At 42.3% G+C, this 13,647-nt stretch overlaps 1 protein-coding gene and 1 long non-coding RNA gene across 8 annotated transcripts in view; one reads left to right on the top strand and one right to left on the bottom strand.

Moving 5' to 3' along the window:
* Positions 1-13,647, bottom strand: part of LOC141085596 (serine/threonine-protein kinase BRSK2-like) — a 443,438-nt gene that overhangs the window by 94,243 nt on the left and 335,548 nt on the right. For all 7 annotated transcript variants that reach the window (XM_073571101.1, XM_073571102.1, XM_073571105.1 and 4 more), the window contains one exon: positions 736-804. In XM_073571101.1, the coding sequence (XP_073427202.1) occupies positions 736-804 (69 nt within the window). The remainder of the gene's footprint in view (positions 1-735; positions 805-13,647) is intronic.
* LOC141085597 (uncharacterized) overlaps positions 2,623-13,647 on the top strand; it is a 46,357-nt gene continuing 35,332 nt past the window's right edge. Inside the window, exon 1 of the long non-coding RNA XR_012231332.1 lies at positions 2,623-2,751. This is a non-coding gene — a long non-coding RNA (uncharacterized lncRNA). The remainder of the gene's footprint in view (positions 2,752-13,647) is intronic.

Here is a 13,647-nt window from a genome sequence, read left to right as displayed (position 1 = left end):
TTGACAGCCGGATTCACGCTGTAAGAATAGGGGCACCAACTGTCAATCAGAATGATGTCAGAAGCCACCACCCGTCAACAGGGCATGGTGGAAAAGAAGTTGCTGCACTGTCGACTTGAAGTCAGCAGAAGCAGCTGAATCCCTGGTAGGAGTGGCCTGTAACCGCTCTATACCGGCAAAGAACAACGCCGGGCACAATAGGCAGGTAGGTAGCAGCTATCTGCCAATTTGTGAAAAACAAAAAATGTGCCTAAGCATCAAGTCCCGAATATCCCCTTTAAGGCAGATAAGATACTTCATGTTGCCTTGGGATATGACAGTTATGCTGTGCAGACATGTATGAATCAATATCCAGAAAGAAAGTTTGCATTTGACCCCAAGCTAAGAACGCAAGCAAAGCAAAGCTAGACAACCTAAAGATAAATATACGATAGAATTAGGTGTCTACAGCGTAAGATATCAGAAAGTCAAAAGTTTGAAGAAGTCAACAGGAATGTTACGGTTATGTGAAATTTTCAATCGATTACTATTGGAGTAGATCTCGACACACGACACACCGCTGCAGCTTTGGGAGCCATTGTGTCTGAGATACTTTACGTTGCAGGCAACATGATATTTCCATAAGGACCATCACATCACACCTATGTCACCAGTCGCATCTACTGCCATAATACTACACCCACTTTCATAAACTTATTCCAGTATAATATAATTATTAATAGGAAAGGTACCTACCACAAGAAGTGCAAACAGGATGACTCCACAGCTCCATACGTCAGCTCTGCGCCCATCGTATTTCTCCCCCTTATAAAGAAGAAAATCATACATGTTTATTACTTGCGGAGTAGGTGGGAAGATTTGTAAGTGGTTAATCTGGGAAAGTTGAGTGAAAACCCCTAAAAGTTTACAGCTACTTTCACACATCCATCTGTGATGGCGTCACCTGCTTTGCTTACATGTTTTTTTCACATCCGGTTTTAAAAATTAAACGAGATAGACCGCCTGAGCTTTTATTTATCCACTGACTCTTGACAATGAGTCAGTTAAAAGAAGTGAAACACGGATGGACTGAAGTACAAAGTCCGCCCTCCGTATTTCATTCGTTTTGTACGGATCCTCTTAGACTTTAATGGCCGAGATGGATGAGAACAGGACGCCCTCTGAGTCTCACGTATCGCGGATCACATTTTTATAACGGATGTTCTTCGTTTTGATAGAGAAAGAAAAATGGACAGCGCTATGGCGTGACGCACACGGATGTGTGACTGCATTTATAAGTAAGACCCTGTAATGTAAAGTACACTGGCTGACACTCCGCCTGCCCCAAAAACAGATATATAATAAACCGGAGAAAACGTGATGACTCCATATTTTATATTTGCTAATAATTTTCTGGTTGGTTAAGATTTAGATAATTAAGAATTGCTGAATTATCTCTATTATCAGGCTGTATGTAGCGGAAAGAGCCGCAGAGTAGTGGTAGGCAATTAAAATTATGGAAATGTTACTACTTTTGAAAAAAAAAAGAATAACATTTGCATTATATTATGAAATCTGTCACCAGGTTCTTAACAGTTAATCTGAGAGCAGCATAATGAGGAGGCTGAGACACTGATTCCAGTGATGTGTCACTTACTGGGTTGCTTGCTGTAATCACTGTTTTATCAGGAGGAGATTATCACAGGACTTGTACACATTATGCCAGTTAGTCCATCCCCGCCCCCATCACTGATTGGTAGCTTTCTACCTAGCCACACAGAAAGCTGCCAATCGGTGTTGTGGGCAGGGTTATACAGGGCTTAGCATTCAGAAACCTGGTAAATCTGTGGTAGATAACAGTAATGTTATCAAAATTGTAGCAAGAAGCCGAGTAAGTAATACATCCCTGGAATCAGTTTTTCTGCTCCTCTCAGATGGGGTAGCAAAAATTTGGTGATAGATTCCTTTTAAAGGGTTATTCCCGAACATTAAAGCTGGGTTCACACATTGCACATTGGGTGTGGATTTTATGCATCCGTATCAATTTTGTATCTAAAATCCACGCATATTTTCCACACTTATTCATATACGTTTTTTCAAGAATTTTTTTGTGGTGGAAATGCACGGAATATACCAGCAATTTCATCTGCAAAGGGTCACCATCAAAATGAATGGGTGTAATCTGCACAAAAAAACCTGCAATAAAAGTAATTATTGTAATAACCTCTGTTAAAGCTAGGGGGCGCTGTATATGCGACTCAGAATATGCATGTGGGCATTTCCTTGATCGTGAAACAGTAACCGGCGTGGTTGTAAATGTCCAGTATGTGTCGCAGAGGTTCTCTGCGCTCTAAGCCAAAATAGCGTTGATATGCTGGGACTTGTAGTCCACAAGTTATTTACCTATAAGGGCGGCTTATAGGGCTAGTCAGAGAGCTGGGCGGGATCGGCTAGCCACACATACACCGCCTACAAATGGGGGTGGTTTGGGATATATAATGTGACTGAGGTCTGATCACATGGGTTGTGTGTTTGATCCTGAGTGGTCAGACTGCAAGGTCCTGGAAGGCCTGGGTGTGTTGAAAGTGTCTGGGATTGCACTTCCTGAGAAGCACATGGAAAGGCCCGGACCTGGTAGAGTCTGTGACGGCTCTGTGTAGGGAAGCTGCTGCCCGGCTGTGGCTCTGCAACTGACGGCCTAGTGTGCAAGGCCCTGTCTGGAACAGTGATCCCAGTGCGGCCGCTTCCCTGATAACCCGTGAGGGATAAATCGTGAGTAATGCTGACGGGGTCAGTAAGAGACTGTGTTCTGGCTATAGAGCATGCGTGCTGGACATGGCTCAGCCTGTGTGCTCACAGGTCTGAGAGAGCGAAGCTCTACTATGGACATTAAGAATTCATCTGTCTGATGTAAGACTGTTTGCCTTGTGTTCCTGTGACATTGGTTTATGAAGGAAATAAACCACACAGACTGTTACTTTAACCCCTTCCTGACATCAGACGTACTACCCCGTCCATGGAACCCAGGCCCCTATGCCCATGAACGGGATAGTACGTCTAGCGCGATCAGCGGAGCCCACGTGGTGAGCGCCGCTGATCGCGGCCGGGTGTCAGCTGATTATCACAGTTGACACCTGGCACTATGTATCAGGGGCGGTCACGGACCGCCCCCGACACGTTAACCCCTTGCACACCGCGATCAAACATGATGGTGTACCGGGAGTTAAAGGGAAGCATCGGCAGGGAGGGGGCTCCCTCCGTGCTTCCTTGAGCCACCCACGGCAGCGCAATGTGCAGCGCTGCTGCGGGGGACTCCTTTCCTCCAGGCCCCCAGATCCAAGATGGCGACAGGGGCCTTCGGGGGCCTGGAGGAAGCTGACTTCCTCAGTGCCAGCAAAGCGCAGGCAAGGAGGAAACCTGCACACTGCCTGTGACAGATTGCTGATCTGTCACAGTGATCTGTGATGTGACAGATCAGCGATCTGTCACAGGACAGTGATGTCCCACCTGGGACTATGTAATAAAGTAAAAAAAATTTAAAAAAAGTGTAAAAATAATTTTAAAAAAAATCGCCAAATTAGTAAAAAAAAAAAAAAAAAATATATTTCCCAATAAATTCATTTTTTGAAAATAAAAAAAAACCCAAAACAATAAAAGTACACATATTAGGTATCGCCGCGTCCGTAACGACCCGCTCTATAAAACTGTCCCATTAGTTAACCTCTTTAGTGAACCCTTAAAAAATAAAAATAAAAAACGAAGCAAAAAATAATGATTTATTATCATACCGCCAAACAAAAAGTGTAATAACGCGCAATCAAAAAAACGCATATAAATATCCATGGTACCGCTGAAAATGTCATCTTGTCCAGCAAAAAACGAGCCACCACACAGCATCATCAGCGAAAAAATAAAAAAGTTATAGCTCGCAGAATAAAGCGATGCAAAAATAATTATTTTTTATATAAAATAGTTTTCATTGCATAAAACCGACAAAACATAAAAAAACGACCTAAATGAGGTATCGCTGTAACCGTACTGACCCGAAGAATAAAACCGCTTTATCAATTTTACCGCATGCGGAACGGTGTAAACGCACTCCCCCAAAAGAAATTCATGAAACGCTGGTGTTGGTTCATTCTGCGTCCCAAAAATCGGAATAAAAAGCGATCAAAAAATGTCACGTGCCCGAAAATGGTACCAATAAAAACATCAACTCCTCCCGCAAAAAATAAGACCCCACATGGCTCGGTGGGTCAAAATATGGAAAAATTATAGCTCTCAATATGTGGTGATGCAAAAACTATTTTTACAATAAAAAGCGTCTTTTAGCGTGCGACAGCTGCCAAAAATAAAAACCGCCATAAATAGTAAATCAAACCCCCCGTTATCACCCCCTTAGTTAGGGAAAAATAATAAAATAAAAAAAATGTATTTATTTCCATTTTTCCATTAGGGTTAGGGTTAGGGTTAGGGCTAGGGTTAGGGCTTGGGTTAGGGCTGAGATTAGGGTTAGGGGTGTGTTGGGGTTCGGGTTGGAGTTAGAATTGGGGGTTTCCACTGTTTTGGCACATCAGGGGCTCTCCAAATGCAACATTGCGTATGATCTCAATTCCAGCCAATTCTGAGTTGAAAAAGTCATATGGTGCTCCTTCCCTTCCAAGCTCTGCCATGCGCCCAAACAGTGTTTTACCCCCACATGTAGGGTATCAGCCTACTCAGGACAAATTGCAAAACAATTTTTGGGGTCCAATTTCTCCTGTTACCCTTAGGAAAATAAAAAATTGGGGGCAAAAATATCATTTTTGTGGAAAAAAATGATTTTTCTATTTTCACATCCGAGCGTTATAAACTTCTGTGAAGCACTTGGGGGTTAAAAGTGCTCACCACACATCTAGATAAGTTCCGTGGGGGGGTCTAGTGTCCAAAATGGGGTGACTTGTTGGGAGTTTCAATAGTTTAGGTACATCAGGAGCTCTCCAAACGCACATGACACCCGCAGACCATTCCATCAAAGTCTGCATTCCAAAATGGCACTGCTTCCCTTCCGAGCCCCGACGTGTGTCCATACAGTAGTTTTCTCCCACATATGGGGTGTCAGCGTACTCAGGACAAATTGGACAACAACTTTTGTGGTCCAATTTCTCCTGTTACCCTTGGGAAAATGAAAAAATTGGGGACTAATTGATCATGTTTGTGGAAAAAATACGATTTTTTTTATTTTCATGCCTGGGCATTATAAACTTCTGTGAAGCCCTTGGGGGTTCAAAGTGCTCACCACACATCTAGATAAGTTCCTTAGGGGTTCTCGTTTCCAAAATGGGGTAATTTGTGGGTGTTTCCACTGTTTAGGTACATTAGGGGCTCTCCAAAGGCAACATGACACCCGCAGACCATTCCATCAAAGTTTGCATTCCAAAACGTCACTACTTCCCTTCCGAGCCCTGACGTGTGTCCATACAGTAGTTTTCTCCCACATATGGGGGGGGTGTCAGCATACTCAGGACAAATTGGACCCCAACTTTTGGGGTCCAATTTCTCCTGTTACCCTTGGGAAAATAAAAAAATGGTGACTAAAAGATCATGTTTGTGGAAAAAATACGAATTTTTTATTTTCACGCCCGGGCGTTATAAACTTCTGTGAAGCACTGGGGGGTTCAAAGTGCTCACCACACATCTAGATAAGTTCTTTGGGGGGTCTAGTTTCCAAAATGGTGTCATTTGTGGTGGGTTTCCACTGTTTAGGTACATCAGGGGTTTTCCAATCGCGACATGATGTCCGATCTCAATTCCAGCCAAAAACGTCAAATGGCGCTGCTTCCCTTCCGAACTCTGCCATGCACCCAAATAGTGGTTTACCCTCACATGTGGGGTATCAGCATACTCAGTACAAATTGCAGAATAACTTTTAGGGTCCTGTTACCCTTGGGAAAATAAAAATTGGGGTGAAAAGATCATTTTTGTGGAAAAAATATGATTTTTTAATTGTACCGCTGTACGTTATAAACTTCTGTAAAGCCCTTGGGGGTTCAAAGTTCTCACCACATATCTAGATAAGTTCCTTGAGGGGTCTAGTTTCCAAAATGGGGTCACTTGTAGGGGGTTTCCACTGTTTAGGTACATCAGGGACTCTCCAAACGTGACATGGCGTCCGATCTGAATTCCAGCCAATTTTGCATTGAAAAAGTCAAACGGCGCTCCTTCCATTCTGAGCTCTGCCATGCGCCGAAACAGTTGTTCCCCCCCCCCCACAAATCAGGTATCAGCGTACTCAGGACAAATTGCACAATAACTTTTGAAGTCCAATTTCTCTTGTTACCCTTGGTAAAATAAAAAAAATTGAACCTGAAGTATTTTTTTTGTGAAAAAAAGTTAGATGTTCATTTTTTTAAATATTCAAAAAAATTCCCGTGACGCACCTAAAGGGTTAATAAACTTCTTGAATGTGGTTTTGAGCACCTTAAGTGGTGCAGTTTTTAGAATGGTGTCACTTTTGGGCATTTTCTATCATATAGACCCCTCAAAGTGGCTTCAAATGTGATGTGGTCCTAAAAATAAAATGGTGTTGTAAAAATGAGAAATCGCTGGTCAACTTTTAACCCTTATAACATCCTAACAAAAAAAAAATTTTGGTTCCAAAATTGTGCTGATGTAAAGTAAACATGTGGGAAATGTTAGTTATCAAGTTTTTTGTGTGCCGTATCTCTGTGATTTAAGGGCATAAAAATTCAAAGATGGAAAATTGCGAAATTTTCAAAATTTTTGCCAAATTTCCATTTTTTTCACAAATAAACGCAAGTTATTTGAATGAAATGTTACCACTAGCATGAAGTACAATATGTCACGAGAAAACAATGTCAGAATCACCGGGATCCATAGAAGCGTTCCAGAGTTATGACCTCATAAAGGTACAGTGGTCAGAATTGTAAAAATTGGCCCGGTCATGAACGTGCAAACCACCCTTGGGGGTGAAGGGGTTAAGCCAAAGTGTTCCTGTGTGCCTCAATATCGCCGCCAAGAGAGTTCATCCCCATCCACTCATATGGTGGATCTCTACAATATATACACAGTATATTAATCTACAGAAAAAATAAAGCAAAAAATGCAGCATGTTGATAAGAATAAGTTACAGTTCATCCACTTTGCTGGTAATGTAAAGTGAAGTAGATATTAAGCCTGTTTCACACTTGCTTTTTTTTGCAGCGCGTTTTTCCCCGCAAAAAAACGCATTGAAAAACGCATACAAAAGCATACAACTGCTGCGTTTTTTTCAAGCATTTTTATGAGCATGCATGAAAAAAACGCAGCGTTTTTATGCGTTTGTATGCGTTTTTAGTGCGTTTTTACCGCGTTTGCGGTTTTTTCCAACATTAGGTGGCCCCTCACACTAACCCAAACCATGACTTTACTAACCCTAACCCTAACCCTGACCCTAACCCTAACCCTTAACCAAACCATACTTGACCCTAACCCTGACCCTAACCAAACCATACTTGACCCTAACCCTAACCCTAACCCTGACCCTAACCCTTAACCAAACCATACTTGACCCTGACCCTGACCCTAACCCTAACCCTAACCCTGACCCTAACCCTTAACCAAACCATACTTAACCCTAACCCTGACCCTAACCCTAACCCTGACCCTAACCCTAACCCTAAACCCCCTTAACTAACCCTAACTTTACCCAAACCCCTAAATTCCATTGTGCAAAAAAACGCATACATAAGCATGCCAATGCGCACATATGCTCACCATAGACTTATAATGGGTGTCTTGCTGTAAAAAAACGCATTGCGCTCGCATGCGTTTTTTTGAGGCAAATCGGACGCACAAAAAATGCAACAAGTTGCATTTTGTGCGCCCGAGCGCATACCGCAAAAAAACGCATGCGCGGTAAAACGCGTACAAACGCATGTGTATGCGCACATAAGCGCATCCCATGCAAAGTATAGGAAAAAAAAACGCATGCGCTATTTAGCGCTAAATTACCGCGAAAAAAAACGCAAATGTGAAACCAGCCTTACATGAGTAAAATCCGCACCAAATACACAACGTGTGAACCCAGGCTAAACGTTGTTACCTGTCCACTCCTATTTTGTGCATAGGTGATAACGTTTTATGTTAAATTTATGTGGGAGTGTAACTAAAAAGTGCACAAATAGGGTGATATTATACCCCAGTGGGATATACAGTTGTGGCCAAAAGTATTGACACCCCTGCAATTCTGTCAGATAATACTCAGTTTCTTCCTGAAAATGATTGCAAACACAAATTCTTTGGTATTATTATCTTCATTTAATTTGTCTTAAATGAAAAAACACAAAAGAGAATGAAGCAAAAATCAAAACATTGATCATTTCACACAAAACTCCAAAAATGGGCCAGACAAAGTTTTGGCACCCTCAGCCTAATACTTGGTTGCACAACCTTTAGCCAAAATAACTGCGACCAACCGCTTCCGATAACCATCAATGAGTTTCTTACAATGCTCTGCTGGAATTTTAGACCATTCTTCTTTGGCAAACTGCCCAGGTCCCTGATATTTGAAGGGTGCCTTCTCCAAACTGCCATTTTTAGATCTCTCCACAGGTGTTCTATGGGATTCAGGTCTGGACTCATTGCTGGCCACCTTAGAAGTCTCGAGTGCTTTCTCTCAAACCATTTTCTAGTGCTTTTTGAAGTGTGTTTTGGGTCATTGTCCTGCTGGAAGACCCAGCTTTCTCACACTGGGCCCTACATTATGCTGCAAAATTTGTTGGTAGTCTTCTGACTTCATATATGCCATGCACACGGTCAAGCAGTCCAGTGCCAGAGGCAGCAAAGCAACCCCAAAACATCAGGGAACCTCCACCATATTTGACTGAAGGGACCGTGTTCTTTTCTTTGAATGCCTCTTTTTTTTTCTCCTGTAAACCCCATGTTGATGCCTTTGCCCAAAAAGCTCTACTTTTGTCTCACGCGACCAGAGAACATTCTTCCAAAACGTTTTAGGCTTTTTCAGGTAAGTTTTGGCCTGGCTTTTTTATGTCTCGGGGTAAGAAGTGGGGTCTTCCTGGGTCTCCTACCATACAGTCCCTTTTCATTCAGACGCCGATGGATGGTACGGGTTGACACTGTTGTACCCTCGGACTGCAGGGCAGCTTGAACTTGTTTGGATGTTAGTCGAGGTTCTTTATCCAACATCCGCACAATCTTGCGTTGAAATCTCTTGTCAATTTTTCTTTTCCGTCCACATCTAGGGAGGTTAGCCACAGTGCCATGGGCTTTAAACTTCTTGATGACACTGCGCACGGTACACACAGGAACATTCGGGTCTTTGGAGATGGACTTGTAGCCTTGAGATTGCTCATACTTCCTCACAATTTGGTTTCTCAAGTCCTCAGACAGTTCTTTGGTCTTCTTTCTTTTCTCCATGCTCAATGTGGTACACACAAGGACACAGGACAGAGGTTGAGTCAACTTTAATCCATGTCAACTGGCTGCAAGTGTGATTTAGTTATTGCCAACACCTGTTAGGGGCCACAGGTAAGTTACAGGTGCTGTTAATTACACAAATTAGAGAAGCATCACATGATTTTTCGAACAGTGCCAATACTTTTATCCACTCTCTTTTTTATGTTTGGTGTGGAATTATATCCAATTTGGCTTTAGGACAATTCTTTTTGTGTTTTTTCATTTTAGACAAATTAAATGAAGATAATAATACCAAAGAATTTGTGTTTGCAATCATTTTCAGGAAGAAACTGAGTATTATCTGACAGAATTGCAGGGGTGTCAAAACTTTTGGCCACCACTGTATCAGACACACGGGGAGTCCTGCTAACCTGGAGATGTTGTGGTAAGGCACAATTTCTGTAAAGATATTTGATCTGGCTGCTGCTGTATCGTGGCTTGGAGAGGTAAATCTCCAAGGTATATTGCAAAAATGGATAAAATACAGTTTGGGGGGGGGCACTCTATTGGAAAAGAAGATTCTTCATATGAGATAACAGGAAGGTTTTTATTTCCTAAGCGTTATTTCCCGACCTCTTTTTTTCAAGACAAAAACCAGAATGTCCCTGAAACCAGAAATAAAAATGTTCCTGTTATCTCGTCTGAAGAATCTTCATTTCCAGCAGTGCATAACCTCCAACCGTCCTTTATCCATTTCTGTAGCGCAGCCCCTCCAACCGACTTTTATCCATTTCAGTAGTGCAGCCCCTCCGACCGTGCTTTATCCATTTCTGTAGCGCAGCTCCGACCGTGCTTTATCCATTTCTGTAGCGCAGCCCCTTCCACCGTGCTTCATCCATTTCTGTAGCGCAGCCCCTTCCACCGTGCTTCATCCATTTCTGTAGCGCAGCCCCTTCCACCGTGCTTCATCCATTTCTGTAGCGCAGCCCCTTCCACCGTGCTTCATCCATTTCTGTAGCGCAGCCCCTTCCACCGTGCTTCATCCATTTCTGTAGCGCAGCCCCTTCCACCGTGCTTTATCCATTTCTGTAGTGCAGCCCCTTCCACTGTGCTTTATCCATTTCTGTAGTGCAGCCTCTTCCACCGTGCTTTATCCATTTCTGTAGTGCAGCCTCTTCCACCGTGCTTCATCCATTTCTGTAGTGCAGCCTCTTCCACCATGCTTTATCCATTTCTGTAGCGCAGCCCCTTCCACCGTGCTTCATCCATTTCTGTAGCGCAGCCCATTTCGCAGTACTTTATCCATTTCTGTAGCGCAGCCCCTTCCGCAGTGCTTCATCCATTTCTGTAGTGCAGCCCCTTCCGCAGTGCTTCATCCATTTCTGTAGTGCAGTCTCTTCCACCATACTTTATCCATTTCTGTAACTTTTTATGTTGTGCATAACCCCATGAGTAAATGTGGAATAAATTGTGATCCAGTTGTTGCAACTCACTATTTCCATTGTGAATCTCAACAGGGGAAGAGAGCTTATTTTTCATATTTTGTAATGTAAGGATCTGCAAACCTTTACACACATGATCAGTACATTTTCAAAGCGAGAGATCCATGATGTCAGAAATTATGCAGTCACTTCTTTGATAGTTGTAGATAATCAGGAACAGGCACAATGCTCATGTGACTAAAGTTCCTTTTGTCTATATTGTTCTTGCATATCAGTTTTATGCCACCAAAGCTAAAATGAGGGTAATGTGATCTCTGAGAAATAAAACCTCTATTCCCCAAACAGCCACTACAGCTGAAGAATGCACTGAGGAAAAGCAATGACCTAATCATCTGCGAGCGTGTGAGTAGCCAATATGTCAGCAAAATGCAAGAAATAAGGATTTTGCTGTATGAGAATTATTACTGTATATGTGGACGCTACATAATATAATATCTAATAGTTATATATCTGTACACTCATCTTTAAAGGTAATCTGTCAGTAGATTTTTTTGCCATTTAATCTGAGAGCAGCACAGTGTAGGGACAGAGACCCTGATCATAGTAATGTGTCACTTATTAGCTGTACATTCAGTGTTTTATCAGCAGGAGATTATCACTAGAAGACTAGGTAGGTCTCAAGTGTAGACCAGTAAGGCAAATCTGTGTAACCTCACCCCTTCACTGATTGGCAGCTTGCTGGCAGTGTACACAGGAAGTTGCCAATCAGGGCTGTGGGTAGGGTTATACATGGCTCAGAAATCTTATCTCTGCTACAGATACATGAGACAAAACAGGAATTCTATCAACACTGCACCAAGCAGCCCAGTAAGTGATACATTGCTGGAATCTGGGTCTCTGCCGCTACATAATCAGGGTTTCTGTCTCTACATTATGCTGATATCACATTCCATAACAAAAATCTGCTGACAGATTCGCTTTATTGATTTAAATTATATAGTGAGTGCAGATTTTGAAGTTGTACCTGGACCCTGGTTATCCCTCTGCCACATATGAAGACACCAATATTATAAATGGCATACACATCTTTCATTGTGGCTCAGAAGCTTTTGATAGATGCTGCTCCTATGTCTGGTATCCTCATCTATATCGTGCTTAGCTCTGCAGCCTTGCAGCGCTGGAGTCCTGGATTCAAATCCCACCAAGGACAACATCTGCAAGGAGTTTGTATGTTCTCCCCGTGTTTGCGTGGGTTTCCTCAGGGTAATCCGATTCCTCCCACTCTCCAAATACATATTGATAGGGAATCTAGATTGTGAGCCCCATCGGGGACAGTGGTGAGAATGTGTGCAAACTGTAAAGCGCTGCGGAATATGTTAGCGCTATATAAAAATAAAGATTATTATTATATCGAGAAAAGAGAAAGCAGAAGTAGACGCGCATGCAGTATCCCGCTATTCATTTTTACAGTAGTTGCGCACATTCTCCTGCACACTTGTAGATATGCCATAAATGTGCGATGCAAATATCCCTCTAGGCTTGTGTCCATATGTCACTTGCATGGCCAAGATCTGTTGTTTCATGCTCTCACCAATCCTTTAATATCCTTATTGATAAATTATCATCCATGTATTTTCTTTTCTTTTTTAGCAATTTCATAACATCTCCAGGGTCCATCATTTTCTCACTTTTGAAACTGCAAAAACTCATACTGTCCCTCCTATTTTTTTGTATGGACTACTGCAACTTTATATTGATTGGTCACCCTCTAGCCAAACTTTCTCATCTCCAATCCAGTTGTATTTCTGTCCAGCTCTTTCACTGATGCCTCAACCCTGTGCCAGTCATTACACTGGTTGCCCATCCACTACAGAATACAATACAAACTTATCTCTCTGACCCACAAAACTCTACAGAGTTCTGCGCCTCCCTATATCTCCCCTCTTTTCTCTATCATCCAAAGTGTGTTATCCATTATGCAACTGATCTAAAACTAAAATCCTCCAAAATCCAAACTTCTCACTTCTGTCTCAGACTTCTCTCAAGCTGCGCTAGTTTTCCAGAATGCACTACCCTGGACGAACCGACTAATACTTGGCCCCCACATTTTTAAGCATGCTTTAAAAACACATCTCTTTACAAAATACTATCACTTCACTAATCAAACTCTTCCCTGTTCCCTCTTTCTAAATTTTCCTCAGAATCTGGTCCCTCTTATTCATATGTCTTCACATCCTCCATGCACCCAATAGCACTTGGTAATTGTACTTAGACAGATACAGACTGCGGAAAATGTTGGAACCAAATAAATAAAATGATTATGTCATAATTGGACTTAAGTGTATGTGAAGAATCTGCACTGGACAGAAAGCCCAGATGTACATGAGGAGACCATGCCAAGTCCATGCAGATGTTGCCTTGGCCAGATGTGTTCACGTCTCTGGTGCCAACCGCTCAGTGTGCAGCCAAGTTTCAATGCCAGATACGCTGTGTGTATTAATGATATTATTTCATATATTTTGCTTTGTTATTTCTTATTTTTACCATTTTTGTTTTTCCTGTATGAAGACATTTTTACACTAACTCTGTCCTTGAAACGACATCTAGTTGTATTGCAAGTAATATTGTTCTGTTGTGGCCATATTTAGTACCAGTCATCACGTGCCAGTCCACCTTATCATTACCTGGTTGTGTTTCCATGCGTTCTTTATGATGTAGCATGGTTTGGTCCCGCTCTGCCCTCCTCCTCGGTGATCTCTGCACATGTCCTCATTCTTTACCCTCGCTGGTGTCTCCTTCCCTTCTGTTACTATTGGCATGCGGCTCCTCA

Source organism: Dendrobates tinctorius, unplaced genomic scaffold, assembly GCF_039654945.1.
Source record: "Dendrobates tinctorius isolate UK_male_01 unplaced genomic scaffold, ASM3965494v1 ptg000028l, whole genome shotgun sequence".
NCBI classification, from domain to species: domain Eukaryota; kingdom Metazoa; phylum Chordata; class Amphibia; order Anura; family Dendrobatidae; genus Dendrobates; species Dendrobates tinctorius.
This window is presented reverse-complemented; position numbering and strand designations above follow the sequence as displayed.